The 27,648-nt window shown below is 39.9% G+C and overlaps 1 protein-coding gene across 2 annotated transcripts in view; it reads left to right on the plus strand.

Annotated features, from left to right (window-relative positions):
* Positions 1-3,107: 3,107 nt before the first annotated feature.
* Positions 3,108-27,648, plus strand: part of adam9 (ADAM metallopeptidase domain 9) — a 57,092-nt gene continuing 32,551 nt past the window's right edge. For both annotated transcript variants that reach the window (XM_034117720.1, XM_034117722.1), the window contains exons 1-4: positions 3,108-3,549; positions 13,320-13,420; positions 17,496-17,554; positions 20,652-20,730. In XM_034117720.1, the coding sequence (XP_033973611.1) occupies positions 3,486-3,549; positions 13,320-13,420; positions 17,496-17,554; positions 20,652-20,730 (303 nt within the window). In that variant the 5' untranslated portion in view covers positions 3,108-3,485. The remainder of the gene's footprint in view (positions 3,550-13,319; positions 13,421-17,495; positions 17,555-20,651; positions 20,731-27,648) is intronic.

Below are 27,648 nucleotides of genomic sequence, written 5' to 3' on the forward strand. Positions count from 1 at the left end.
CATGTGCGCGTTCGTGTGTGTTGGAGGAGGGGCTCTATAAGGAAGTGGTAGATTTTCTCCGGTTGTGTATTTTCAAATTCTCGCGACCTCGAGCCGGTTTCTCAAACTTACCTACCCCACCTTTAATATAACCGTTGATTAAAAAAAAAAAATGTTGTAACCTTGTATAAAGTATGTACAACATATTTGGTGCTTAAGTGAATAAGTACTGCATTCAACAACAAACTAATTTATAATAAAACATCCAGTTATGAACTCTCATCCAGTTATGAACTCTCAACAAGTGCAGTATACTTGAAGTTTATAACCATCTAATGCTCACTACTTACAACTGTGTATTTTCACTAAAACCTCCATATTTAAAACACTTCTGTAAAAACAGTATCTTCATTCAATGTTAGAGAAACTTAATTTATCTTCAAACATTCAATTCATGTGATTCTTCAGTCTTTTTTTTTTAATAAAAGAAAATGTTTGTATTTGCTAGCCTTAGAGCAGGGATGGGCAAATGGCGGCCCCCACCTCCTCTTTTTGCGGCCCTCAGATACATTTATAAACAACGTAATTAATTATCAGTACTACAAGTAAAAAAAATTACGTCGCGAGTTGCGTACATGATTTCAAATACCGCAAAATAATCTGTGACGCGTTTGTGTGTATTGTGTTTGTTTCCCGGGGAAACACTCACAAGAAACACCGGCTGTTGTTATGCCTGCTGTGACGTTAAGTTACTGCTTGTAATTATGCCTTTACAAGCTTCAAAGTTGCATTTATCATCTGAATTTGGCGAAACAAGTTTAGTATTCTAAAAACCAAGACTTTGTTTATTTGAAAACAAACTGTCACGGACCCTGCCGTGTTATCTATGATTACTATACGCTTTTCATTCATAATTTCAGCGGGAGGGAAGGGGAGCGGCGCTGAGTAACAGCAGAGTGCGGGTTGAAAGGTGTCTGTGTTGACATTCCCCTTATTGTGGAATAAGGGGAATGCAGAGACAGGCTACAAGTGTCTTAGGTTCAAGTTAGACAACTAATGTCTGGGTTAGTGTTCATGACAAGCACATTTTCCGTGCTTTCCAATAGTTTAAAATAGTTTTATTCCACTGTTAAATAACCTGTTCAATACAAACATGCCACTTGTAAACATTTAATAAAATTTCTGTGAACTGATATTTGTTTAGTGAGCTTATTAGAGGATGTTCCCTGAAAGATTGTAAAATGTCAATGAAGATGTCAGACTTAGTATATTTGTTAATAATTACATAGAATACATGGAATTTGTGTGTGTGTTCCAAGTGAATCTGCGGCCCCCTGGTGGCCAGTACATCAGTTATGTGGCCCCCACCACCATCAAAGTTGCCCATCTCTGCTGTAACATTGTACAGTACAAACCATTACACAAGTACACACACAAATGTACTGACAAATTAAAACAATAGTAATGTAAAAAAACAACCTGGGGGTGCAGTAAAATCCAAAAAGGCCATAGCAATTAAATATAAAAAATACATTTGAAAAATTATATATTTCCAGTGTCTCTTTTCAAACTGTTGTTTTTCGTAGCACATTTTTCAAAATGTCATATTCTGCCAAAAGCATATTCACATTGGTGTGAATGTACTGTTCAAACCATACACCCTTTGAAAATACATATTCAATTTAATATATTACTGACTCTTCTCTTTGATTGGCTGATGCGTTTGATCAAAGTGTTGGGACCTCCCGGTTTTGTTTGGGTGAAGCCAAGGTCGACCTTTGAACAGAACAGTTTCACCTTCCTTCTGATCATCACAATAAAGTTATTATGATGTGAACAAGGGGGCGCTCGGATTGCTACACTGCACAGCCCGATGAATGGCGCATGCGCAGTATGAGCTTTCCCCCCCCTCAACTCGTTTATACACCAGTTGGAGATTACTTTAGTGACGTGAGTAAAAACAAAGAGCCAATAACTTCTGGTGTAATTAGTTTGGCTTCAAAATAAAAGCTCTGACTTTACTCTGACAATACTATTATGGCAAAAAGAAAAGTTCCTGTGTTATAAATTAGTTATTTATTTTTATGACTATTATTATTATTGTTGGTACATATAATATGTGTCGGTTGCCCTTATAAATATAATTGATAATGTGTTAATTGGTAGAACATGCAGATGAAGATTAAAGTCTTCAGAAAAACTCACCTAACACTAAAAAAAATTATTATATACATTTTGTTAATACAGTTTTATAGCCATTATACAGTTTACTCTTAACACTTCAGAAGACATTAAGCACTTGTGCATTACTTGAGTTTTTAATGCAACTTTTTACATCTGCAGTTCATTTATCTGACAGCTCTTGTGACTTTACAAATCAAGGTTTCTGCATGCAAAACATACAAAGATCATCAAATAATATTATGCATAAGTAACGATATGAATGTGCAAATGGTTGGTTGGACTCAATCACAAATTAGAAGGTGTCCTTTCAGCTCTGAGTAATTGTGAATGCATGCTAATTATTTTTTACTTTTTACAAAACAAATGATCAATCAGTTAATCCTCAAATCATAACAATATTTATTAATATTATATTATATTATATTTGTCACATGGGACATTTTTACACTTTTAATAACTACAGTTTTCTGAATTTGTTTTGCCTTGTGCTATTTTTTTTTAAGATCCAAAATAATCAGTATCTATTATTCTACACAGTATTTCAAGTATCTATGTGGTCTACATTGACCAGATTCTATACTGAAATGCTCTTAGATGTATTGAAAACAGGATAACATAATGAACATAATAATATGATACTGTAAAAAGAGCCACTTATTATGCTTTTGATATCTGAAGTACATTTAGCTGCAAAATTAGTACTTAAAGTATATTTTAATGCTTATACTTTTGTACTTTTACTAAAGTATTATTTTGAAATCGGGACTTTACTTCTGATGGGGTATTTTTAAGACAATAATAATTGTACTTTTTAAAGGATCTGAGTGATTCTTCCAATACTGTTCAGACTCTTAGTTTTGTCAGTACATTGTTGTTATTTTATTGAGACTCTTATTTTGAAGTACGTCACAGGAAGTGGGGAATATTTCCACTAACTTGTTTGAGATTCCAGTCGAGTGAAATATGTGCTCTACACGGTGAGGACATACTTTACCGAAACAGTCTAGTCGGCTTCACAGAGGAAACATTGAGACTCACACTCTGTGTGTTAAAGTACGGGTTAAACAACTCAAGACCGGCGGGAGCGAGACATTTAAAATCCTAGTGTTAGCTTAATGGACCGGCCGAGGAAGAAAAGCACTCCGGGGTGTTTAGCATGAGGCTCTGCGGGGGGAAACGACTGGAAGAAAACAGGCTGAAATACAATAATAATAATAATAATTATAACAAGAAGAAGAAGCAGAAGCTGAGGACTAGGAAGCAGGAGGACAGAGCTGCCCGGTGACATTTAAAAGAAGAAGAAGAAGAGGAGGAAGAAGAAGATGATGATGCTGCTGGAGGTCTGCTGGCTGCTGTTGCTGCTGACTGGAAGCTCCCAATGCAGGGGTGAGTGGCGGGGAGCAGGGCGAGGAATACACTGAGGGTGAGGAGGGGGGGCAGTGAGGGTGAGGAGCACTATGTGTGAGGTGCACAGTGAGGCTGAGGAAGGTAAACAGTGGTGTGTGGAGGGCAGACAGATAGGGTGATGTGGGTGGACAGAGGATAGACAGTGAGGGTGAGGAGGGTAGAAAGTGAGGGACAGGACAGGAGCGAAGACAGTCAGGGTGAAGATGAAACTAAGGGTGAAAAGGGTGGATACCTAGGGTATAAAGGACAGTGGGGGGGAGGAGGGTAGAAAGTGAGGTTAAGAAGAGTGAACACTGTTTATACGTTACTGTATTATACAATACTGTGCTACATGTTACAGGAATGTACACTATTACAACAACTGTTACTACTCTGTTGTGGACAGTACTGCGCAGTACTGCATTTCTTACTTTCTTTAATGCGAACGTGACTAAAACACATTACGTTAAAGGGGCTCTATTCTGCTAATTCTCAGGTGTATATCAGTATGTAGTGTCTCTACTTTAAAGAGTCCTCTCCTGCTGATGTTCAGGTGTATATCAGTATGTAGTGTCTCTACTTTAAAGAGTCCTCTCCTGCTGATGTTCAGGTTCATATCAGTATGTAGTGTCTCTACTTTAAAGAGTCCTCTCCTGCTGATGTTCAGGTGTATATCAGTATGTAGTGTCCTCTACTTAAAGAGTCCTCTCCTGCTGATGTTCAGGTGTATATCAGTATGTAGTGTCTCTACTTTAAAGAGTCCTCTCCTGCTGATGTTCAGGTGTATATCAGTATGTAGTGTCTCTACTTTAAAGAGTCCTCTCCTGCTGATGTTCAGGTGTATATCAGTATGTAGTGTCTCTACTTTAAAGATTCCTCTCCTGCTGATGTTCAGGTGTATATCAGTATGTAGTGTCTCTACTTTAAAGAGTCCTCTCCTGCTGATGTTCAGGTGTATATCAGTATGTAGTGTCTCTACTTTAAAGAGTCCTCTCCTGCTGATGTTCAGGTGTATATCAGTATGTAGTGTCTCTACTTTAAAGAGTCCTCTCCTGCTGATGTTCAGGTGTATATCAGTATGTAGTGTCTCTACTTTAAAGAGTCCTCTCCTGCTTATGTTCAGGTGTATATCAGTATGTAGTGTGGGAGAGAAACTCCATCTGGAGGAATACAAATCTAAAAACTTTATTCACCAAAACTGCCTCTGTTAGTCTTTACAGACATATAAATGGAGGACAAGTGGCTCTAAGGTGAAGCCAAAACATCAGGACCCCACTGGTGGCTGGCTGCAATAGATCTTAGATCCTGCCCCTCCATGTTGACTGGATCATCGTAGGTCAAACTAAAAAGTCAAGGTACACGACAAAAATAGTTTTTCTCATTTCAGGTAGTTCACCAAGCTATAAATCAATGATGATGATCAACAGCTGTGATTGACAGCTGCTCCAAGTGGAGTAGTTGCAGAGGCTCGGGATTAGGAATTGTAGATAGGAGATGTCCTTAGTACACATCTGTGTAATAGAAATGAGTCGATTTGATCATAAACCTATTTCGAGAACTTAACCGAGTCCTAGGAAGCAGCATACATATAGTTAATATGTTCTTGCTTTTGAATGTAACTTTTTATGAAAGGCAATCATTTTGGTAGAAAAAGGGCATCAGTTCTCTTTCACAAAACATTGCATGTCCTCTAAATATGCAGTTATAATAACTGCATTCACTCTTATTATGCAGTAATAATAACTGCATGTCTTCTCATTATACAGTAATCATTTGTAGATTTACAAATGTGTTTGATGATTTCTGAGTAAATGGTTTAGAACTTTCCAAATCCACTCAAAACAAACCAGCAATCTTAACCAATTAAAAACGATTTTACAAACAAACTGGAATCATAACACAAGACTTTCTTTAAGTTACTTCGTACATTTGTTGCAGTTGAAATTACAAGACATACCTCAAGACAAAGGCATTACTTCCTCTGCTGTACAGTGTTTTGTTTTTTTAAATGTAGTAATTTTGTACATTTTGGGAGAGGTGTGAAGTGTGCACACGAGCAATTTCAAATATGTCAGGGGGGGACTTACCAAACAAATATAAATTGGGCTTAATTATAAAAATAACAACATTACAGGTTCAGTAACTTCATACCTTCACAACATCTGGCTGTAAAGGCCTTACTGTACGTAGTTGAACTTGGAATTTTTGAACAAAATCTTCTGAATACAGAGAGGGGTTTACTTGCCTTACACAAAAAATGTATTTCTGATTTCAAGAAATACATTAGATACACCGCCCACTATCCTGCCACTTCCTCCTTTTTGAAAGCCTTGTTAAACGTATTAAACTTATCCTTAAGAGTTAAGCAAGTTTTCGTAAAGATTTCTCAAAATGTTCTTAAATGTCTTAAATGTAAATGTTTCAAGTTACTGCTGATAATATGTTATATTCTGTTATATGCCTTAAAAATGACTTTTTGTTATAGCTGTTCTCCTGGTTTTCTTAAGCTGTGATGGACTTTCTATGTTCTCCTGACATGTATATTACCTACTCAAGGTAACATCTTTGATTACAGTGGGTTAAGTATTCTTTGTCTTTATTATAATCACAATAAAAGACAAATCCTACAGATGTACGTCGATTTTCTTAGTGATTACAGTTTGGTTTAACTCAATTCAATAGTTCCTTTTTCACATGACATTCGACATGTGTTGCCAAAGCACAATTGCAATCATGTAAGACAATAAATGAAATGAACAAATGTAAAGTGAATACAACTATTAGGTAATTAGTAAATGAATGTTAGTGCAATATGATCTAACTTTTAACCAGGGTTGGGTGGGTTACTTTAAAAGTGTTTGCCGTTCTCTAATTATCTCCGGTGGCCAGCAGGTATAAACACTCTACTATGGCCCAAAACACTTCCATTTGGAGAAACGCGCTGCACTTTCAGTGTTTCCCCTAGGATGGAGTCCTAGCAGCGGTGCTAAGGCACGCGGGCCCAGCAAAATGTGAGCGCGGAGCACGTGGAATTTTGTTGTGTGTGCGAAGTGTGCCCCGCCAATATGTTTCTATGTGTCTGCCAGCACAAGAAAAGCTCTTGAGGCCGAGCACATACAGTGGCAATGTCTCAAGATTTAGCAAAATACACCTTTATTGAACATACAGTAACACAAATACTACAAATCCACATTTTTCTGGGCGCTGCGCTGCCGCTATTTGTATATAGGGGAAACACTGACTTTCATGTGTTGCTACTTAGTTGTCGAATGTGTTTCTTCATTTGCATGTGTTTTGGCACATTATGTTTTTTTTATTTAGCGTGTTTTTTGAAACAGCAGCATGTTTCTCTGAATGGAAATGTTTGGAGCCGTTGTAACCAATTGCCACTGAAATGATCTGTTAAAAAATGTAATCAGTTTCACATCTTTGATTACTTTTGGTTACTTTTGGGTTACCTCAATATCAAATATGCAGGGCTGAAAAGTTTGGGAACCCCTGATATACGGGACACCTCCAACCGGTTGACCAATCACAACAGAGCCAGCCAGCTAACCAATCAGAGCAGACTGGGCTCTCTTTAACAATGCAAGACAAAAATAAATGTGTTTAGAAAGTGTTCTTCTACTGATTAAACAGGAAGTGAGAAACAAAAGAAACTGACATTGTGTTTTTGAATCGGTTAAACATTGTGCCGTAGTTGTAGATTTGTTGGTTTGTGTCTCCAAGGACCACTGAGCCCCAAGCTCTTGAAAGTGTGTGCTTTTCAGATTTTGTATTTGTGTGTTCCGGTGTCTCGTTCAGACAGGTTGAGTTAAGCAGCTTAGTGTCTCCCAGCCGAGTCCTTCAGCAGCTCCCACTCTGACAGGAAGTAAACCCTGTTTAACACTCAGGCCTTACAGCATGTGTATATTTGTGTGTGTTGCTGAGGTGTTTATGTGAGAGTGTATTGACAGTGAGCAGTCAGTTGAGGATCCACAGACAGTAAAACATCCAGAGAGTCTGAATGAAACAGAGTGATTACATTTACAGGAAAAACACGCACGCACACGACACTCCCTGTTCCCCTGGAAGATGACTCACTCTTTTTTTCTCTCCTAACTGAACATGAACAGATCTGTAGCTCAGAGGCATAGAATCTGCTTTCACACTTAAAGCTTTGCCCAGATCCATAAAGTCCCTGTTATTCTATATATCTACTATTCTCAGCAAATCTCATGTGCAGAGTCAAACCAACAATGTGGTACATTTTTAGCAATATCTGAATTAATTTTGGGGTTTTTACATCTATTATTTCTGAACAATATTTAGTTAACAATGGAGGTTTTTCAATTAATTAGCAAACATTACAGATTCTTACGACTAATATCCTTTCTTTTTTCTTTATCTGTTTGTCTTCATTATTTTAAATTCCTACAAAAAAATCTATAGTTGTTAGCGAATTTCTTTTATACGTCCCTGAAAATTTTTGAGGGGGATTTCTCTTCCTTTTTGAATAAACAATATCTTAAGATTTTCTCATCTCGTGGATACAAGCGGCCGAGATGGGTTTTCTCCGCAGGGTGGCTGGCGTCTCCCTTAGGAATAAGGTGAGAAGTTCAGTCATCCGGTAGGGACTCGGAGTTGAACCGCTCCTCCTCCGCGTCGAAAGGAGCCAGTTGAGGTGGTTTGGGCACCTAGTAAGGATACCACCTGGGCGCCTCCCTAGGGAGGTGTTCCAGGCACGTCCAGCTGGGAAGAGACCAAGGGGTAGACCTAGAACCAGGTGGAGGGATTATATCTCTTCGCTGGCCTGGGAGCGCCTTGGGATCCCCCAGTCAGAGCTGGTTGATGTGGCCAGGGAAAGGAACATTTGGGGCTCTCTGCTGGAACTGCTACCTCCGCGACCCGACCACGGATAAGCGGGAGAAGATGGATGGATGGATGGATGGATTAAGATTTTCTACATATTTTTACTAGTAGTTCTAGTCTTTTGTACACAGCTAAACCCATAGAAAACCCTAACAAATCTTTTAGCACCAGCTATGTCATGCTAGTTGTTGGAGGGGGGGGGAGACTAAATAATGCTCCAATGTAAGGCTATATTTAAGCCAAGTAAAAACCGGTGCAGCTATTTTCCAGAGGTCCAATGACATCTCACCTTAATAAGTATTAACATATCTGAATTAAAATGCATTCTATTGGACATGCCAACTAGAGTTTTGACGTTTTCTAAGGTAAAGAAAATAGTTATCGCCACCGGTCTGATCCCTCAAGGGCTCATGCTAAACATTGTTAGGAGTAGAGAAGTGGACTTTTAAGAGGCTTGAGAATTCCTTAAGCAGAGGAGAAAATGGCTAACTCGTTGGTTTACGCCACTAGACTACCCAGCAATCACAGATATTGACTAAAGCTGAGCCATTTCTCCCATGTTAATACCTAATACATTAAGTATAGTACCTACCAGCTTTGTAAATAAAACACATTTTCATGTTTATATCTGGTTGCTCAAGAATACACATCTTTTTACTACTTTTAAAGTGTGCCTTTGAATGTATTCAACTTTAATGTCCATAATATAACATAATATTCATATCAACATCATGTCTGTAATAGAGATGAAATCATGCAGTATGATTATTCAAAAGATTTTTAAGGACACATTTTACAAAATGTTTGGACTGAAGAGCAAAGTGGATAAATCATTCCTCAACTAACGATTCCGTTTTTACAGTTTGAGACCTCTGACGTTCGCGTCTGAATTGAAAGCAGCTTCAGTTAAAACAAGATTTCATTATTTCAGTGCAGCTATTTTTCCTCTGTCAGAGTTACAGTTTGACAGATCTGTATTTAAACAGAACATCAAAGACCTGCGGAGTAGTTTGTTTGTAGTCTGTTGAATATATACCTGACTTCCTGATCCAACCATGATGTGGCTCTGTGGTTTCTGTTTTGAGCACAAGCTCACAGGTCTGGTGTCTGTCAGGTTAAAGAGTTCAGCTGTGCAGGTCAGGTTTCTGTGTTTCAGAAAAATTAACCCTCTCGGTTGATCCACATCCACAGATTTGGGTCAGCCGAGAAAAATATTTTTGAACTTTCGGTTGAACCATGGCGCAGGTCTTTTCAGGGTTTCTGTGGATTGTAAGATGGATTCAATGAAAGGTTATTCTTATGATTTACTGCAAGAGTTCTTTGTGCATTTTTTTAGTCGTAAAGATTTATTTTCAATTTTTTGTTTGATTTCTCGTAACTTTCCTAAAGATTTATATTATATTATTTAAATCAATGTCAGATCTCTTGAAATGTCTTGAAGATTTGTCTTGAATTTATTAGATAGTTTCCTCTTTGTTATGTTTCAATATAATCTTTTAGATTCCTCAAAAGTTTTGTTTGAAAGATTTCTGTACATTTTCTTGAATATTGTTCTAGGTTTTGTCTTCAATTTCCATTCCTCTCATATGTTAACAGTCATCTGGAGTTATTTCCTAAAGATCTTTCTTAAAGGGGACCTATCATGCAAAATGCACTTTTGTACGTCTTTTATACATGAATATGTGTCCCCGGTGTTCCAGGGAACTCACCAAGTGTCAGAAAACACAACCCTCTCTATTTTCCTCCATACCCAAATCTCTAAAAAAGGGGCTGCAACGGATCTGATACAGACTGATCCAGATTTGAACACTGTCCTGACGTCAGGACAGTGGCGCTACGGCTATTGGGCCAACTCCACCAATCAGGAGGAGACAGCCACGGCCATTGCCGTTCGAAAGCACTGGAGACGCTGTAGTACATATGCCAGGCCTGTAGATGGTGCTGTTCTCACAGAATCAGCCCTTGCAAAAACAGAGCTAAATAAGTGCAAATTGAGCGAAATGAGGCATGGCTAAAATGCATGATCTGTTTGGTATTTTGAAAAAAAAAAGTATAAATATGCCTTGTATAGGTATGGTCCTACACTATATTATTATAATATAGCATGATAGGTCCACTTTAAAGATTTTTCAAATGTTTCTTTACTATTTTCAAAGGCTTACCTTGAACGTTTTACAGATCTCTGAACAGTTTTCTTCAAGATTTGTCTCTAGATAGTCTTAAAAACTGTTAATTTTTCTTACAAGCTTCTTAACATTGAACTTGACGCTTTGTCAGATTTCTTGGTAGAAGAGAAAATCTACAGAGGAAGCTAGAGTATATTGGATTAGATTGGAAAAATCTTCACTGGTCAGCGGGGGTTAAAGAGGCCCTATTTTTTTGGAGGGGGGGTTCCCTTCCCTGCAGTGTGTTCTATAGGCCCGGACACACCAAGCCGATTTTGGCTGTTGATTGGCGTCAGGCCGACGATGAGCGTCGACACGCCCTACTCCGATTGGTGTGTCCCGCACCGTCGTGTCTTTTCAGCCGGGCCGACACCTTTTCAGCCGAAAACCCGCCGATTCAACATGTCGAATCGGTGGGCAGTCGGCCAAAGGCTGTCGGCAAAAGAAATCACTCTGATTGGCTGTTCAGCTAGCGAATCAGTGCATGAGAAGCGAAACGGAAGTGAGGGGCCCAAACAAACGATTAAGAAGGCAAATCTGAGATTTCATTTAACTCCAGCTCTCGACACAGGTTCGGGAAAGCCCCATGAGCTTCTCACTGTAGAGTGAAAATGGAACGCACACGCTATTTGTTGTTTGTTTATATCACGCAGTCTGTTCTTCTTCTCTCGGTTATCACGCAGTCTGTCTTCCGGTTGTTGCCTCTTTTGAATGACGAATACACACTACCGCCGCCTGCTGGTAAGGAGAGTTATTGCCACTCACGCATGCGCAGTTCGTACGTGCTTCTTGGCCGTCGGCTGAAGTCTTTGCGGTGTGTTCCAGTGCGACACATGGCCAAGACGCAGAGACGCGAGGCGACACAACAGTCGGGGGTCCATCTGTGTCAGTTCTTTGGTGTCAGCTTGGTGTGTCCGGACCTTATAGGTTTTAGTGGTCTGCAAAGGCTAAAATCCCTGTGTTCCCTCCAGAGGGAGTTTCTCTCCCACACACTCCCCCACTCCCTGAAACGCCTCTTTGTTTACTTGTGTAACATAATGACATCACTATCTAACACTCGTGCTTCTATTGGCTAGTGCTGCAAAATCTTGTACGTGGCTAAGGGGCGGGACATCTCTAAGTTGTTGACCATTCACAACAGAGCTAACCAATCAGAGCAGACTGGGCTCTGGTTTCAGGCAGAGGGTGAAAAGAGGTGCTGCAGAACAGGCAGTATGAGGCAAATAAAGAGCTTTTTGAACATTAAAGCATGGAGACATGTCCCAGTAGAGACACTACATGAAACTGAGAATGAGCAGAGTAGAGCCCCTTTACTGGAGTGTCAGACCAGCAGAGATCTATATACAACTGGAAGACAACAAATAACAATCAAACAAATATAGCAGCATTTATTTCACATACACACTAATGTAGAAAATAATTTGATTACATTCTGATCTTTGAGAATGTGTGTATATAGAAAGATCTTGTAAAAAGCAAAAATACACCATAGAGTGTCTGCAGGTTTTGCTGCTGGTGTGAGTTTATAAGATCAGTGGTCTAAAGCCTCAGGATAACCTCAAGTGACCTCTTTTTAAGAAAACTGAGAGAAAAAGTAGAAAGAAGCAGTTTGACAGAGGGTGTGAGGGAGGTCGAGTGGGTGGAGGCTGAGGTGACAGGTCTGTCTGCCACTGAGAGACGGTCGAATGGAAAATAACAAAACGGTTTGTGGTTTTCGAGGGAGTTATGTGCTGTAAATCTTTCTTTCGTAAACAACCAGTGTATCCAGACGTGATCTCTACTCTGCTTTAGTGTTGAACTATTTCTTAAACGTGATTATAACTACTGCTATCTGCAGCTGTAGTTGTATCCACGTTTAAGAAATAGTTAAAAACTATTATATATAAAGAGGCAGACACAATATATAAAAAATAGCCAGAGAGAGATAGAAAGACAGACAGGCAGGCAGACCAGGAGACACACTCATAAACACAGACAGACAAATGTTACTGAGAATTGAACGACCGAACAGAAGTACTCTAAAATAAAGGGTCGCACAAACACACATGAAAACACACAGCTACACAATCACAAAGGCTTCATTCATCTGAGACAAACAAACAGCAGCTAAGCTGGCAGAGCTGGAACACATCATTTATGTAACAGGGATTAGAAAGAGGGAAGAATGTCTTATTACGATGTTACATTTTAGATGTTCAGAAAATTCTATTTAAAATGACATATTATGCTCATCTTCAGGTTCATATTTACTCATACTGTCTCTGCATGAAAAAATAAAAATGTTTAAAGCGCTACCTGGATGTCCTGACCAACCATGTGCAAATCTTTAGGCAAGGAATTGAATTGGACACAAATGATCTCTAAATTGGGCTGCCCTTGGAACTCGAGGCATTATGGCCTCATGCACCCCTGAGCAACTTGAACGAGGCCCTGCTTCTATCACTGTGACCAGTATTCTTTGTACATCCATGTCACAGACTCATGACTTAGTTTCCTACAGATTAACACAACAACTTACAGGAAGTGAAACCACTACCACAAACTGCTTTCAAAAGTCGCACAAAAGACACAAAGTTAAAGTTGTATAAAAAAATGGCGTCTCTGGTATAGTTGTGAAGTTATTATAATTGACAGACTTTCTATGTATTCGTCACAACATTTTATGGGGAGATATTTACTCTCTTTACACCCTTTATCTGACAGTTTATTTTCAGCTGCTTTCCATGTTCACTGACTTTCTGTTCCCTCCTGCAGAGACTCAGCAGACAGAACATCTCTCCTCCTATCATCTGACTGTCCCTCGACCAATAGGAGGCAGGCTGAGGCGGGACCTAAATGGAAGACCCCCCCATCAGGTACTGAGCTTTCACTATTGTAGTGATTTGCTTTCATTCTGTTCCTCTAGTTTGTGTTCATCACCTTGTAGTTGCTGTGTGAGCCTTTAGGAAACAAAGTCAGCAAAGGAGAAGCTGACTTGTCATGTCCACTTCCTGTCTGTGCCCCCCCTCCCCCGCCCCCCCTGCTGTGTCAGCAACTCATTATCTCATTTCACTTTAAGCAAAACTGTTTGTACTAACTGTTAAATCACTTTACACAACACAATGAAACACTTTTTAAAGGTATTTTAAATAATTATTGATAAGTTGTTTGAGAAATAAATATTATTATAACGCAAGAAAAACACAAACAAAATCAAATAAATATTAACAGCAAATAAAATGGAGGCTAGAAGCCTAAAAGGCTTATTATGATTCTACTCCACTTTTGATTAATAATAATAATAATAATAATAATAATAATAATAATAATACTCTGATTGGTTAGCTGGCTGGCTCTGTTGTGATTAGAGATGTCACGCTCCTCAGCCACGTGCAATGTGTTGGAGCACTAGCCAATAGAAGCGCCAGTGTTACACACTGATGTCACTATGTTACAGAAGTAAACAAAGGAGTCCAATGGAGGCATTTCAGGCAGGTGTTTGGGAGAGAAACTCCTTCTGGAGGGAACACAGGGATTTTAGCCTTTGCAGACCATTTACATGCACACAAACCTATAGAACACACTACAGGAGAGGGAAAACCCCAAAAAGCAAAACAGGGCCCCTTTAAAACCGATCACAGAATAAATATAAAAGTAATTAATCATGATAAAATAAAACAAGATAACCGACTAAACCTTACAGGAATAATTCACCTTGAATTCTTGGAGAAATCTTAGTTTTTCTCAAATGAGACAAGTACATGACAAGACTTGATGAGTGTAGGTAGACGGTGCACGCGTTTAGCAACACCATAACTAAGATGCCAGTGCCTTTTACCTGCCTTCTTGCTACCATTGGAGTAATAGTAAATTCTTGGTTTACCCTATTTTAATGAAAAAATATGAAAGCGTGTGTACCAGTAAATCACTTACCTCCACAAATATACATCTTCAACATTACATATCTAAGAAGGGTTTTAAGAAATGGTGTATTAACCATATGCTGGTTGAAGTGGAACAATGTTTCCACGACAGAAATCTGAGTAATAAGTACTGATTCAGCTGTGTAAAGGTGGACCTGTCAATCCTCTACTCAACACTGCAGCTCAGTTGTTGCTGGACTACCTTAAAACCCAGAAACACCCAGTAACACACTCTGGTGGAATGTCAGAGTGAGTGACGCCTTGTACAAGTATATTGTGGGCCATTGTGTTTGTGTGGGTGTGTGTGTGTGTGTATTCAGCCCGCAGCCATGTTTCTTTCTTTCTTTACATGCAACAAATACCACCTGAACAATTCAGTCTTTAAACACACCTAATCTTTTATTTGTAACTGCTTATGTAGCATTTATTAGCAGTCCATGAACACTTTATATACTGTTTTTAATACAATATAGTATAGTTGGAAGCAAACATTTCAAGGATATGGGGGCCACATACAGAAAAACAGACGAAGGGCTGGGCCCCCCACTAGAGGTGAGGTATTGAGGTATATATAAGTTAAGTTATAAATTAGCACAATCAAATGCAGGTAAAAATGCTTGATATCACAGCTCTCCATAGGGTTTCATTTATTCTGTTACAAAAAGTGTTGGCAGCTCATCCCTTAAAACAGAAGCCTCAGATTGCTTATAATAAGGGGAAATGGGAAGGGTATATTTCAAGCTTGTTGCAAATAAGTTATTTGGCTTCTTTAGATTTGTTAGAAAATGTTTTAAACTTTAATGGAATGAATTTATGTGAAAAGTGGGCTTACCGACACATGAATACTGCTGTGTAATATATATTGTAACATATATTTAAGAAGAACATTATAAGTCAAGCGCAAGTTTCAGGTGTGGGCCATGTTCCATTATATTTAAAGGTCCCATGTCATGGCCATTTCTACTGATCATATTTCCATTGTTGAGGTCTACTAGAATAGATTTATATTGTGCAATGTTCCAAAATGACGTTGGTTTCTCATACAGCATCTCTGTATAGTATGTGTATTCACTCTCCGTCCTAAACGGCTTGTTGGAGCTCCTGCCCCCCCCCCCCCCCCCCCCCCCCCCCCCCCCTCCCTGTGAGCCCCGTGTGCTCTGATTTTAAAATAGAAGGTTGTGTCTTAATAAGCTTCAGACTCCTATATATTCCTGATTTTAGGAAAAACAAGTAGAGTTAAAAGTCACATTAGGCTATGTGTTTTGCTATATTTAGGTAATCTGAAACTGGAAAATATGCAAAACCAAGATATCTCTTTTAAGTCTTTGACAACAACCATGAAGGCAATCACAATGAATGAATGTTTTTAGCCAAACCTCCGTGTCAAGCACATTTTTGTGTAGCATGTAATAGGTGTGTAAATATACTTACTCATAATATACCAAACATACTTTTGATTATGCTAGGCTAACAGTTTCCCCATGCATACCATATTTGTGCTAAGCTAAACATGTCCTGGAAATGTTCATGGTTTTGTTTTTTCACATTATATCTCAATGTTGTGCAGTCCCCTATTAAAACATTGTTGTTGTTTACATAACAAAGTTTGGCATGTGGTTATAATGAAAAACATTTCTTGCTATAAGGAGATATGTTGATTGATTGTGTAGTTTTATGATATTCAAAAAGATAAAGCTACATTTAAACCCTGAACAATTTGGTGTGCTGTAAAAGCAATAAAAAGATGCCATAGTAACATTAAAGATATTACTTCAGTTGAACATGAAAAAGGATATTGTTTAAAGCAGAAACATAACGAGAAACCTGGGAAATCTCTGTTGACATGGGGAGTGTTGGACGAATCCTCCTACTCTAGCTTTGCCTTGTCCTCTGTTGACCTTTGAACCCCGCTGTGTGTAGAGCACAGAGGAGCTGCAGTTGCCAGCTGGATGATGTAGTCCACTGCTGACTTCCTGTCCTCATTCACCTTAAACACCACCTGTTTGTGTGTGTTTGTGAGTGTGTGTTTGTGAGTGTGTGTTTGTGAGTGTGAGATATCACCACTGCAGTAATCAAATACCTGCTGGTAGTTCCTGCACACAAACACTCATGCAGGCACACACACTCACAGAGTAGCAGAAATCTGGGAGGTGAGTCAGAGGCTCAGGTGACCTTGGAGTTTAGTTTTTCCCTAGTTTTTTGGACTTTAGCTGGCATAAAGAAAAAAACGTAAAGGCAGTACGAGTAAGATTTGACAAAGGCCGATGTAAGAAAAGACGTTCGAAGTTGGCACCTAGCAACCTCAGATCATTCTTGTCTTCTTTTATTTGATACCTTTATCCAACATATCTTACAATAAGTGCATTTAACCATGAAGAAACAAACTCAAAAGCAAGAATCATCCAGGTACATTTCTTATCTATAAGCCAACCCAGATTAAGTGTGACTGCATTAGCTTCACTTAAATCCAAATCCTTTTAAGTGCTACGTACATAAGAGATCTTTTTGAAATGGGTTAGGGTTTTTGTAGCAAAGATGCAGTGGAAACAGGTGAGTTTTCAGTCCGCAACGGTATGTGTGTAGACTCTCTGCTGTCCTGATATTAATGGGGAGCTCGTTCCACCATTTTGGAACCAGGATATCAAACAGATGTGTTTTTGTTGAGTGGTACCTGGGCTCCATTCACAGTGAAGGAGTCTTGGAAGCTTTGTCTGTGCTACACCTACAGAGGTTGACGCACAGAAACGCCCCCAACACAGAATAATAAAGGAACACAAAAAAAAGTGCAGGCAGGGGGCTGCAGGGTCTCTGAAATACCCCCCCTCACACTTCTTGTGGGTCAAAGTGTAGATTGAGGGGGATTATATGTTTTTAGGACAATCCTGCTCATTTCACCTTTAACCGTGTTAATTGATGGATTTCAGTATTTGTGCATTGATTTTACCACAGAAAAAATGCTTTTGTAAATATGCATTTGTATCACTAGGTGTGTCAAATAAACTAATACATATTTTCTTTCTGTCTCCAGGTCTCCTATGTCATCGGTGTAGGTGGAAACGATCATGTTGTTCATCTGGAGAGGAATGAGTAAGTGATGTAGTGATGTACTCTATTACTTATGTGTCTCATGTATCATTGTTACTGCAAAACAGATTAGTATCTAACAGATTCTTCAACTTCAAATAAGTATTATGACAAAATAGTCTTGACCCAACCTCATCTAACTAGCCTTTCCAAAAACTTTAAACTGAATCCCAGATTAATGAAGTACTTGGAATATGACAGATATATAATGAAGTATTTCTTTATGTCTTGTAACAAAATATTGGACGCACATGCATAATTAGAACACAGAATATCATTGAAATTCTTAAAAAGGGAATAGGAATGAATGTAGTGCGTCTAACGTTGTGTATGTTCTTTAATTAATCGAATCTAAGTGTGAACAACGACACTTTATTATATAGTCTGATGACATCACATCAGACACCTCACAACGGCCAATCAGATCCATCAGACAATGATGTCAGCAGCAGAACAGAAAGTAGAAACACAGCTGATCATATTTATTTTAGTTTTTGATTTTGATTGAAAAATGCGTAAATAAACATCACCATCTTATTTGTTGTAATTCTAGAGAGAATGTGATTTAGTTGGATATAAACAAAATTGATTCCATAAACACTTACATGTACATATAAATAAATAATATGTGAAAGGTGTTAAAGGTAGGGTAGTTTGAGAAACCGGCTCGAGGTACACTTTTTGTTATATTCCATGGAATGCTCTTAACATCCCGATAGCAATGAATATCTTAAGTGCTTTGACAACAAATCCATAAAGAAATGTCATCTGTGGAAGCCGTAATACTGTAAAAAGCACGACCAATCATTTTAGCCGGCCCGGCTAAAATAACTGGATGGCCTACCTGCCTGTCAGCCTTCCATCTGTGCACAAACTTATCTCGTGCCCTCATTGGTCATGTGCACGTTCGTGTGTGTTGGAGGAGGGGCTCTGTAAGGAAGTGGCAGATTTATTCCGGCTGTGTATTTTCAAATTCTAGCGCACTCGAGCTGGTTTCTCCAAAATTACCTACCCCACCTTTAATGTAAACATTAAAAAAATTAAATTATTTTTAAAAGTACAAATAAATGAGTAAGTTCACAATATGGGATCAGGAGTGCAAAACAACAATTCATTATCAATAACGATATAGCACTTTTTTTCCCCCCAATGTCCAATGATGTTCATCATCAGTTTGGATCTGAACTGTGTGGACAGAAGAAGACGGTGCTCTCTGATATTGTTAAATCTGCTTTCTGTTTACATCAACACGACTGATTGTCAGCGTCCCTCAGCGCTCCTCTCTCTCACTATCTCACTGTTGTGAACAAACTGTGATAAACTCCAGAGTCTGAATCAGGAAGCTGTGCGATAAAAGTCTGCTGACGTTCATCCGAAGGACCAATGTCTGCAGCAACATGCCAACTGAGGCTGGATCAAATCCATTTAGAGTTTTCTATTTTTTTAAATAATAGATACATCAATATGTAAAGAAAAAACCGCATGCAAGGTGACCAACAATAACAAGGCGATAGAAGTACAAATATATTAACATGATTACCATGTTTCCAACCATTTTCAAGCATCAAGATTGGTAAATGTTTTTTTTTTGATAGAGTATCAAACCACGTTGTTACAGTACAATAAACGTTTTGATCTTGTTTGTTTTTAATCATATAAATGTATCTTAATTAATTGGACATTTGGACTTAAAGTCAGATCAAATAAGCTGAGCTATTGTTAGCGGTAGCTCGGCTAGCAGCCCCTCTACCCAGTGCAGTCAAAAACACAGATTCTTTTCACTTTAACAGCTTTGTTGAGTGTTTTTTTTTTTTTTTAAACGACTCACTGTGTCCATTCGTCTATGAAGATTAGGAAATGTCCTAGGACAGTGATCACCAACTTTAAAAAAAATATATATCTCAACCTTGGGGAAAGGCAAGATGTACTTATCGCATTGAAGGAAAAATACAGGCCAGACTGCCCGTCCAAAAATAATGCATTATATTTAGGCTAATTTTAGTTGAATTACATGAAATCCATCGGTTAAACTTTCTATTTGTTGCATCCAAGAACACAATGTTACTAGCATATAAGATAAGCTGTATTGATTTAAGAATTGTACGACATACCTTCATTTCTAAGTTATCTTCTTTTATCTCACTTCAATTCAATGCATCTGTGTTGGCATGATCATATCAAAAACACAGTATTGCCAAAGCACATTGTACAAGGTGGTACCTCAGTAAAACTACCATGTTAACACTGTTATATGCTTTCAAATAAAGGAAGGAACTCAATTGATGGATATGCTTTGCTACGCTGAAAAGAAAAACAATGGCTGAGTCAAGAGAAACAGAGAGGGAGTGGTTTGTAATATCAAACATTAATAAGGAATAATGCATTTCTGTATGCTTTTTCCTATTCTTTTTCGGGAGGTACGGGGAAAGTCTCAAAGCTCTACCAATGATGGACTGTATAGTCCGTAGACTGTTAGACTGGTTGGTGACTATTGCCTTTGGATCATTCAGCTCCCAGTAAAACAAAATAAACATCAGAGGAACTCTACACACACAGCCAAATCTTACACTTGCAAGGGGGGTTTTCAGTGGCAAAGAGGTGACTTTAGATTTGTTGTAAAGTTACTTTATGGCAGTTTATTCATGCTTTTGCCATCTGTGGTGTTGAATCAAAACAATTATTCCTCACATTATTTCTCAGATGTTGATGAAGACAGTTTGTGTCAACAAAGAGAACAACAGCCTCATGTTAATTAACCCTATTTAGAACTGCTTCAATAAAGAGAGCAATGAATTATCAAGCAATGTTGCCATGGAATTCCTTTGAAAGATTTGGAACAATTAAAAGAAGTTAAACATATTTGACTAAAATGTTAAGATTGGCTACTTCATTCCTTGAGTGAAAAAATACAATCATATTCTCGTTCTTTTTTGTCGGAAACATGTGAGATTGTTGTGCAGAGATAACTTCCTAATCATCTTTTATTTATAATAAGACCCGAGGAACCACAACCTGACATCTTCCTGCTGATCTGAATATGTATATGTTGTTATAATAAAGACAATATTTGTAAATGAATGGATCTTTTCCATCTTTTCAGACTGCTGCTTCCCGCAGACTTCACTGTGGTCACCTACAGTCAGAACGGATCACTCATCACATCCAGACCTCCTGTACAGGTACACACTAGGGATGTTAAGATTCACCGATTCGCATCGGTGCACCGGCATAAACGTTCAAAATGCGAGTGCACCGGTTGAAAGAGTGCACATCGGCTACAGTTTGGGTTGAACTCGCGATGCATCGATTGTAGCGTCTTTGCATCGGTAAAAAAACGATTCATTCATATAATATCCCCTCATCCTGTCAGCACTCAGCAGAGACGATCTTTGATCTTTGCTTCACCACTGCGGAGGCCGAGAGTCTCAGTTATCAACAAACATGGAAGTCGAGGAGAAAGAGAAACACAGCGCACCGAAAAATACCTACAAATCAAACGTTTGGCAACACTTCGGATTTTACAAGAAAGAAGGACAACTTGAAAAATCACTCGCAAATTGTAAACGATGCCGTGTCGCTTTAAAGTACACAAGTAGTACGAGGAACTTAGCGACGCACATAAAGAGGCGACATGGGGTCTGCGGCTGAAAAGAGAAACCTGAAAGTTAGACATATGAGTGAAATCACTCAGTGAGGTGTTATAGAGAGTGGTGTTTAGTTTACAGCAGACTGTGACTGCCAATAATAGTTTAAATGTCTTCCTTACAATTGTAAGCAGTTATACCTGTTTGTGAAAGGTTATTTGTATTCTTTATTGTTCAAATAGAAACCACTGCTTTCTGCTCACTGGTGAGTTAGCCTATGGATGAGTGTTAAGCACATCAGGCTGGCAGCTGTATGGGCATTGCACTTTGGTAGTTGTTATTTGCACATTGTTAATCCTGGGCAATGCATCCTTAAATTGTTTAACTGTGAGGTGTTATAACATTGAACTGTACTCTGGAGACAGAGAACACTACTACACTTGTGAAAAGGCCTGTTTGTTTTTTTAAGGTAAAAAAGAAACAGCATAATGGGATGTGCAGTACTAGTAGAGAGAACCAAATATGTAAAGCACTTTTTTGTTAATGTATGATTTGCTGCATATAAGGAATACAACAAAAATCCTCTGTCGTACCATATTGAATTGTATCATTATTTTGCATTGTGTTGAATCGCATCGTATCGCCCCGAATCGCATAATGTTGAATCAAATCGTATCGAACTGTATCGCAACAGGGCTGAATCGTATCGTATTGCATCGCCTGGTGCTTCAAATGTATCGTTAATGTATCGTATCGTTGGCAACGTATCGAGATGCACATCGCATTGGCCTCAGTGATGGAGATGCACATCCCTACTACACACTTACTCACTCACTCACTCACTCACTCACTCACTCACTCACTCACTCACTCACTCATCTCAACATCTAAGCACCCGTGAAGTGATAGGACCTTTTGATGCGTCCACTCAGAGCTGCAGATAATAATCTAGTACAGGAAGCTGACATCAGAGAAGTATGAGTCAGCAGAGTCATGCATGAAATTGACTAACAGGGATCAGGAAAACAAGCATAAAACAGACTAATACAGTCAAGACTCTCTAAACTACTGGACCTGCTTGTGTTTAGAATTTTTCAAAGTTCAGATTTAACCACGTCCACATTGACGTAGCTCTGCGCGACTGCGTCCTGGATGTATAAAGAGAACGTCGCCTCAAAAAAATCGCTCACTAAGTGAGGAACAAAACTTAAACTGAAAGGTTTTGTATTTGTATTTGCTGGCATTAGCATTATTAGCATTAGCATTAGCCCCACGCACCAACGGAGAGAGACTAACTTATGGCAACACAAAAAGAAACATGGGAGCGGTGGAGTGATGAGGAGGTGTCGGCGTTCTGGCGATTTACTCTGAAGGCTTCAGTAGAAGCTGCTGGGAGTCCCAGCAGCTTCTACTGAAGCCAGTCCCCAACTCCGGGGACTTCCGGCCGGGGACTCCGGGTGGCAGTATACGCCGTGAAGTTGTTTGCGGCCTGCCAGTAAACCCAAAGCAGAAGAAGACGAAGTGAAGTCAGCGGCTTCATTTGCGTAATCTTCCCTCAGGGAACTTATTCCGGTGTGAACGCGATCTGTACTTAGTTCCATGGGGGTACTAAGTGCTGGCAATAACTGCTGGGCACTAATGCCCTTGCCACACGAGGACGAAAACGATAACGGACCGCAATCGTTATCAAAAAAGTCTTCCGTCCACACGCAACAGGCACCAGAAACGTGTCCGTTCACACGAGACCGCTTGAAAGCGCTGGAGACGCTGTAGTACATATGCCAGGCCTGTAAGTGGCGCTGTAGTCCTGCACAAAAGCAGCGAAGAAGACTTCCCTCGCATTGGTTGCCATGGTTGCCCTTCTGTTTATTCTCCGCTGTGGACGCTCTGGCTCTTTTTCTCCCTCCCAGAGGAAAGCGTTTGCTCCTACTCTCCGGTTAGTCCACCAGCAGATGACAAACACCCACCTCTCCGCCTCTTCCAAGGGACGAGGGGACCGTGCAGCAGAGTTTCAGTTAGATTTTTTTTCGCCAGTCAAGATGTCCGTTAAAGTTGAAATCTTCCGGACAAAATTAGAAAAGTGCCGGTCAGGGGTCTTCTTTGTTATTTATTGAGCTTTAAAACAAATGAATAACGACTCTATATAATAATATAATAATAAAAAACTGAGCCTCTCTTTTCCTCCCCCTCTTTTGAGAGCCCAGCAGCTGATCTCTGAGCAGGAGAAGCGGGGCTATTGCGTCATCGTTATCAGGACATGATCGTATAGGCGTAAACACGGAGCCGTTTGCCCCCCCAGAGCGTTTCGTTTGCAGATCTACCCACCTAGGGACCCGTTATCGTTATCGTTTTCTGCGTTTCCGTGTCGGCCTCGTGTGGCCGAACCATCTATCTGATAGTGAACTAGCAGATACGACCATTTTCGTCCTTGTGTGGCAAGCACCTAAGTACGGCAAAGTACTTGGTGTGAAAGCGGCTAATGTGTCACAGGCTCCCAGCAATGCTCATATAATATATATAGATAATTCACGCATGTACGCAAGTTAAAGCGCAATTAGAATCAAAACATAAAATAAAGTTACCAAAGGTATAACATATAAAATATTTATATTTACAGAGGTAACAGCAGCTCTAAAACAGTTAGGTAGGTAGGTAAAATATTGTATGAGTATAAATGCAACAAAAACAATTAACTTTTTTTAAAGAAACCCAAATGTCCTTAAACGTCTAAAACTACACCCACTTGCTGTGAACTTCTCATGGTGACTGAAGCATTTCGGTTTATTGAAGTAAGATTTTTCCCAGAAAGAAAGGCATGATTGGACTTTCCTGCCTGCTGACCTACTGCACTCTTTATTCCGAGCTTTTCCCTCCCCTCCCTCTCAGTCTCCGTGTGATCTGATATTTGATCCCTCATTAATGATTGGCAGCCTCTGGACTCTGTACACTCTGTTAGTCAGCTGCAGAGACACATGACTTTAATGGCAATCATATATACATGATAAAGAAAGACACAGCTCAGAACCTGCTGGCAGCTCCTTTTGGATTTTTCTGGCCAAGTTAATGCATATGCAATACATTTTGGCAAGGCTAAGGCTGGGCTATATGTTCAAAAATGTTATCACATGTTGACAGATTTAAAGTGCCCCTTTTATGCTTTTGGGGGTTTTCCCTTTCCTCTAGTGTTCTAAATGTTTATTTTTCTGTGCATATACATAGTCTGCAAAGGCTAAAATCCCTGGTTTCCCTCCAGAGGGAGTGTCTCTTTCACACACTGCCTCACATGCCTCCAAATGACTCCCTTGTTTACTTCCGTTACATAGTGACATCACTATAGAGGTTTCTCATTTCCGAGAACCGAGGAGAGAGGAGGGGAAGCAGCAGGCGGTTAGAGAAATGAGAACTCCTCTCCTCTGAGCAGTCATTTTAAAGAGACGTCCATTAATGATGACAGGAGGCACAGCAGCACTCTGTCTGATGGACAGATGTGTTCATGACCACTTATATATTTACTTTGAATTCATTCACAGTGCGGTATAATGAGACAATAACAGGCTACAGATGCGGACATATATACACACATATATATTTATATAAATATATACAATTTCAGATTCAAACAAGTATGAGAGCACTCTCATAATAACGTAACACTATCAGAGACTGGATATATCCCCCCCCCCCCTCTCTCTGGTCGCTACAATGGGGAATTTAAATGACGGGCCAAAAGTTTTATTTACCAGTATTAAAAGTAAGCATAGGACACCAAACCAACTAAGACCTGTCTGTCCGCCCAAGGGTGTAACTTTGGTTTGAGAAGTGGGGGGGACACAAAACAGGGGGTCCTCCGCAATGAAATATTTTCTCAATTTAATTCCATTTCCTGTCTTTCTACAAATATATTAGGGACTATAGTGTTAACAAATCCAAGAAAAATGTGTAGTGTATATAATGAGTGTGCACACTTATCTATATCCTATCCATGTGAACCTGTTTTATTTGTGATTACCTGACATCCTCTAGGGGGGTCCGGGGGCATGCACCCCGGGAAGATTTGTTTCTTTAAATTGAAGTTGAATGCATCAATCTGGTGCACTTTGAGGGCAACATTAAGAGATTTATGGATACAGTTCTCAACACTCATATGAAACAGAACTGTATATATTTCAATAATCAAAAAGCCATTAGAATATGCTCACAACCAATAACAAATCATTGATAAACTCCTCTCTCCTATCTTTATCTTACCTAGTCTGCATTTTTTCTTTTTATTTATGCATATTTGACTAATCACTCCCCTTTCAAACTGTGTTTTTTATTTTTGTACTGACCTATAGTACACATTGGAAGGATTTCTTAACTTATTTTATATACAACTATATATTACATATATGGAAATATTTGTTTACATAGATGACCAAACCGTTTGAGACCCACTGAGATAACTACACTAAAGTTTACAACCTAATCACTCAGAGAGTCCTTTACCTCCCTGAGCTGACGTTATCTCTCTCAGTCCGACAGGAGAGGACTCTCCCTCTCCTTATTGTTGAAACAGCTTCTAATCTCCGTTAGCTCCGAGCTAGCACCAGATGCTAACAACAACCCACGTAACTCTCTCAGTCTCTCTCTCTGTCTCTCTCTCTCTCTGTCTCTCTCTCTCTGTCTCTCTCTCTGTCTCTCTCTCTCTATTTCCCCCTCTCTCTCTCTCTCTGTCTCTCAAAGTCCGACAGGAAAGAGCTCTCCCTCTCCTTATTGTTGAAACAGCTACTAATCTCCATTAGCTCCGAGCTAGCACCAAATGCTAACAACAACCCCCGTAACTCTCCATGTCTCTCTCTCTCTGTCTCTCTATCTTTCTATCTCTCTCTCACAAGATGCGCTCGTGCCACACACACACACAGATGCTCCTCGGTGACGATGACCGCTTGCGTAAAAAAAAAATTAAAAAAAAAAAATTAAAAGTGGGGGGGACACAAATGGGATTTTGAAAAGTGGGGGGGACATGTCCCCCCTGTCCCCAGTGGAAATTACGCCCATGTGTCCGCCGCATCTACACACACACACACACACACACACACACACACACACACACACACACACACACACACACACACACACACACACACACACACACACGCACCTACACACTGTACAACACGCACCTACACACTGTACCACACACACCTACAGCTCCTAAAGCCTATAATCAGGCTACAGCCGTTTTAGCCCCACGCACCAACGGAGAGAGACTAACTTATGGCAACACAAAAAGAAACATGGGAGCGGTGGAGTGATGAGGTGTCGGCGTTCTGGCGATTTACTCGGAAGGCTTCAGTAGAAGCTGCTGGGAGTCCCAGCAGCTTCTACTGAAGCCAGTCCCCAACTCCGGGGACTTCCGGCCGGGGACTCCGGGTGGCAGTATACGCCGTGAAGTTGTTTGCGGCCTGCCAGTAAACCCAAAGCAGAAGAAGACGAAGTGAAGTCAGCGGCTTCATTTGCGTAATCTTCCCTCAGGGAACTTATTCCGGTGTGAACGCGATCTGTACTTAGTTCCATGGGGGTACTAAGTGCTGGCAATAACTGCTGGGCACTAATGCCCTTGCCACACGAGGACGAAAACGATAACGGACCGCAATCGTTATCAAAAAAGTCTTCCGTCCACACGCAACAGGCACCAGAAACGTGTCCGTTCACACGAGACCGCTTGAAAGCGCTGGAGACGCTGTAGTACATATGCCAGGCCTGTAAGTGGCGCTGTAGTCCTGCACAAAAGCAGCGAAGAAGACTTCCCTCGCATTGGTTGCCATGGTTGCCCTTCTGTTTATTCTCCGCTGTGGACGCTCTGGCTCTTTTTCTCCCTCCCAGAGGAAAGCGTTTGCTCCTACTCTCCGGTTAGTCCACCAGCAGATGACAAACACCCACCTCTCCGCCTCTTCCAAGGGACGAGGGGACCGTGCAGCAGAGTTTCAGTTAGATTTTTTTTCGCCAGTCAAGATGTCCGTTAAAGTTGAAATCTTCCGGACAAAATTAGAAAAGTGCCGGTCAGGGGTCTTCTTTGTTATTTATTGAGCTTTAAAACAAATGAATAACGACTCTATATAATAATATAATAATAAAAAACTGAGCCTCTCTTTTCCTCCCCCTCTTTGAGAGCCCAGCAGCTGATCTCTGAGCAGGAGAAGCGGGGCTATTGCGTCATCGTTATCAGGACATGATCGTATAGGCGTAAACACGGAGCCGTTTGCCCCCCCAGAGCGTTTCGTTTGCAGATCTACCCACCTAGGGACCCGTTATCGTTATCGTTTTCTGCGTTTCCGTGTCGGCCTCGTGTGGCCGAACCATCTATCTGATAGTGAACTAGCAGATACGACCATTTTCGTCCTTGTGTGGCAAGCACCTAAGTACGGCAAAGTACTTGGTGTGAAAGCGGCTAATGTGTCACAGGCTCCCAGCAATGCTCATATAATATATATAGATAATTCACGCATGTACGCAAGTTAAAGCGCAATT

This window comes from Trematomus bernacchii, unplaced genomic scaffold (genome assembly GCF_902827165.1).
Source record: "Trematomus bernacchii unplaced genomic scaffold, fTreBer1.1, whole genome shotgun sequence".
In the NCBI taxonomy this organism is placed as follows: domain Eukaryota; kingdom Metazoa; phylum Chordata; class Actinopteri; order Perciformes; family Nototheniidae; genus Trematomus; species Trematomus bernacchii.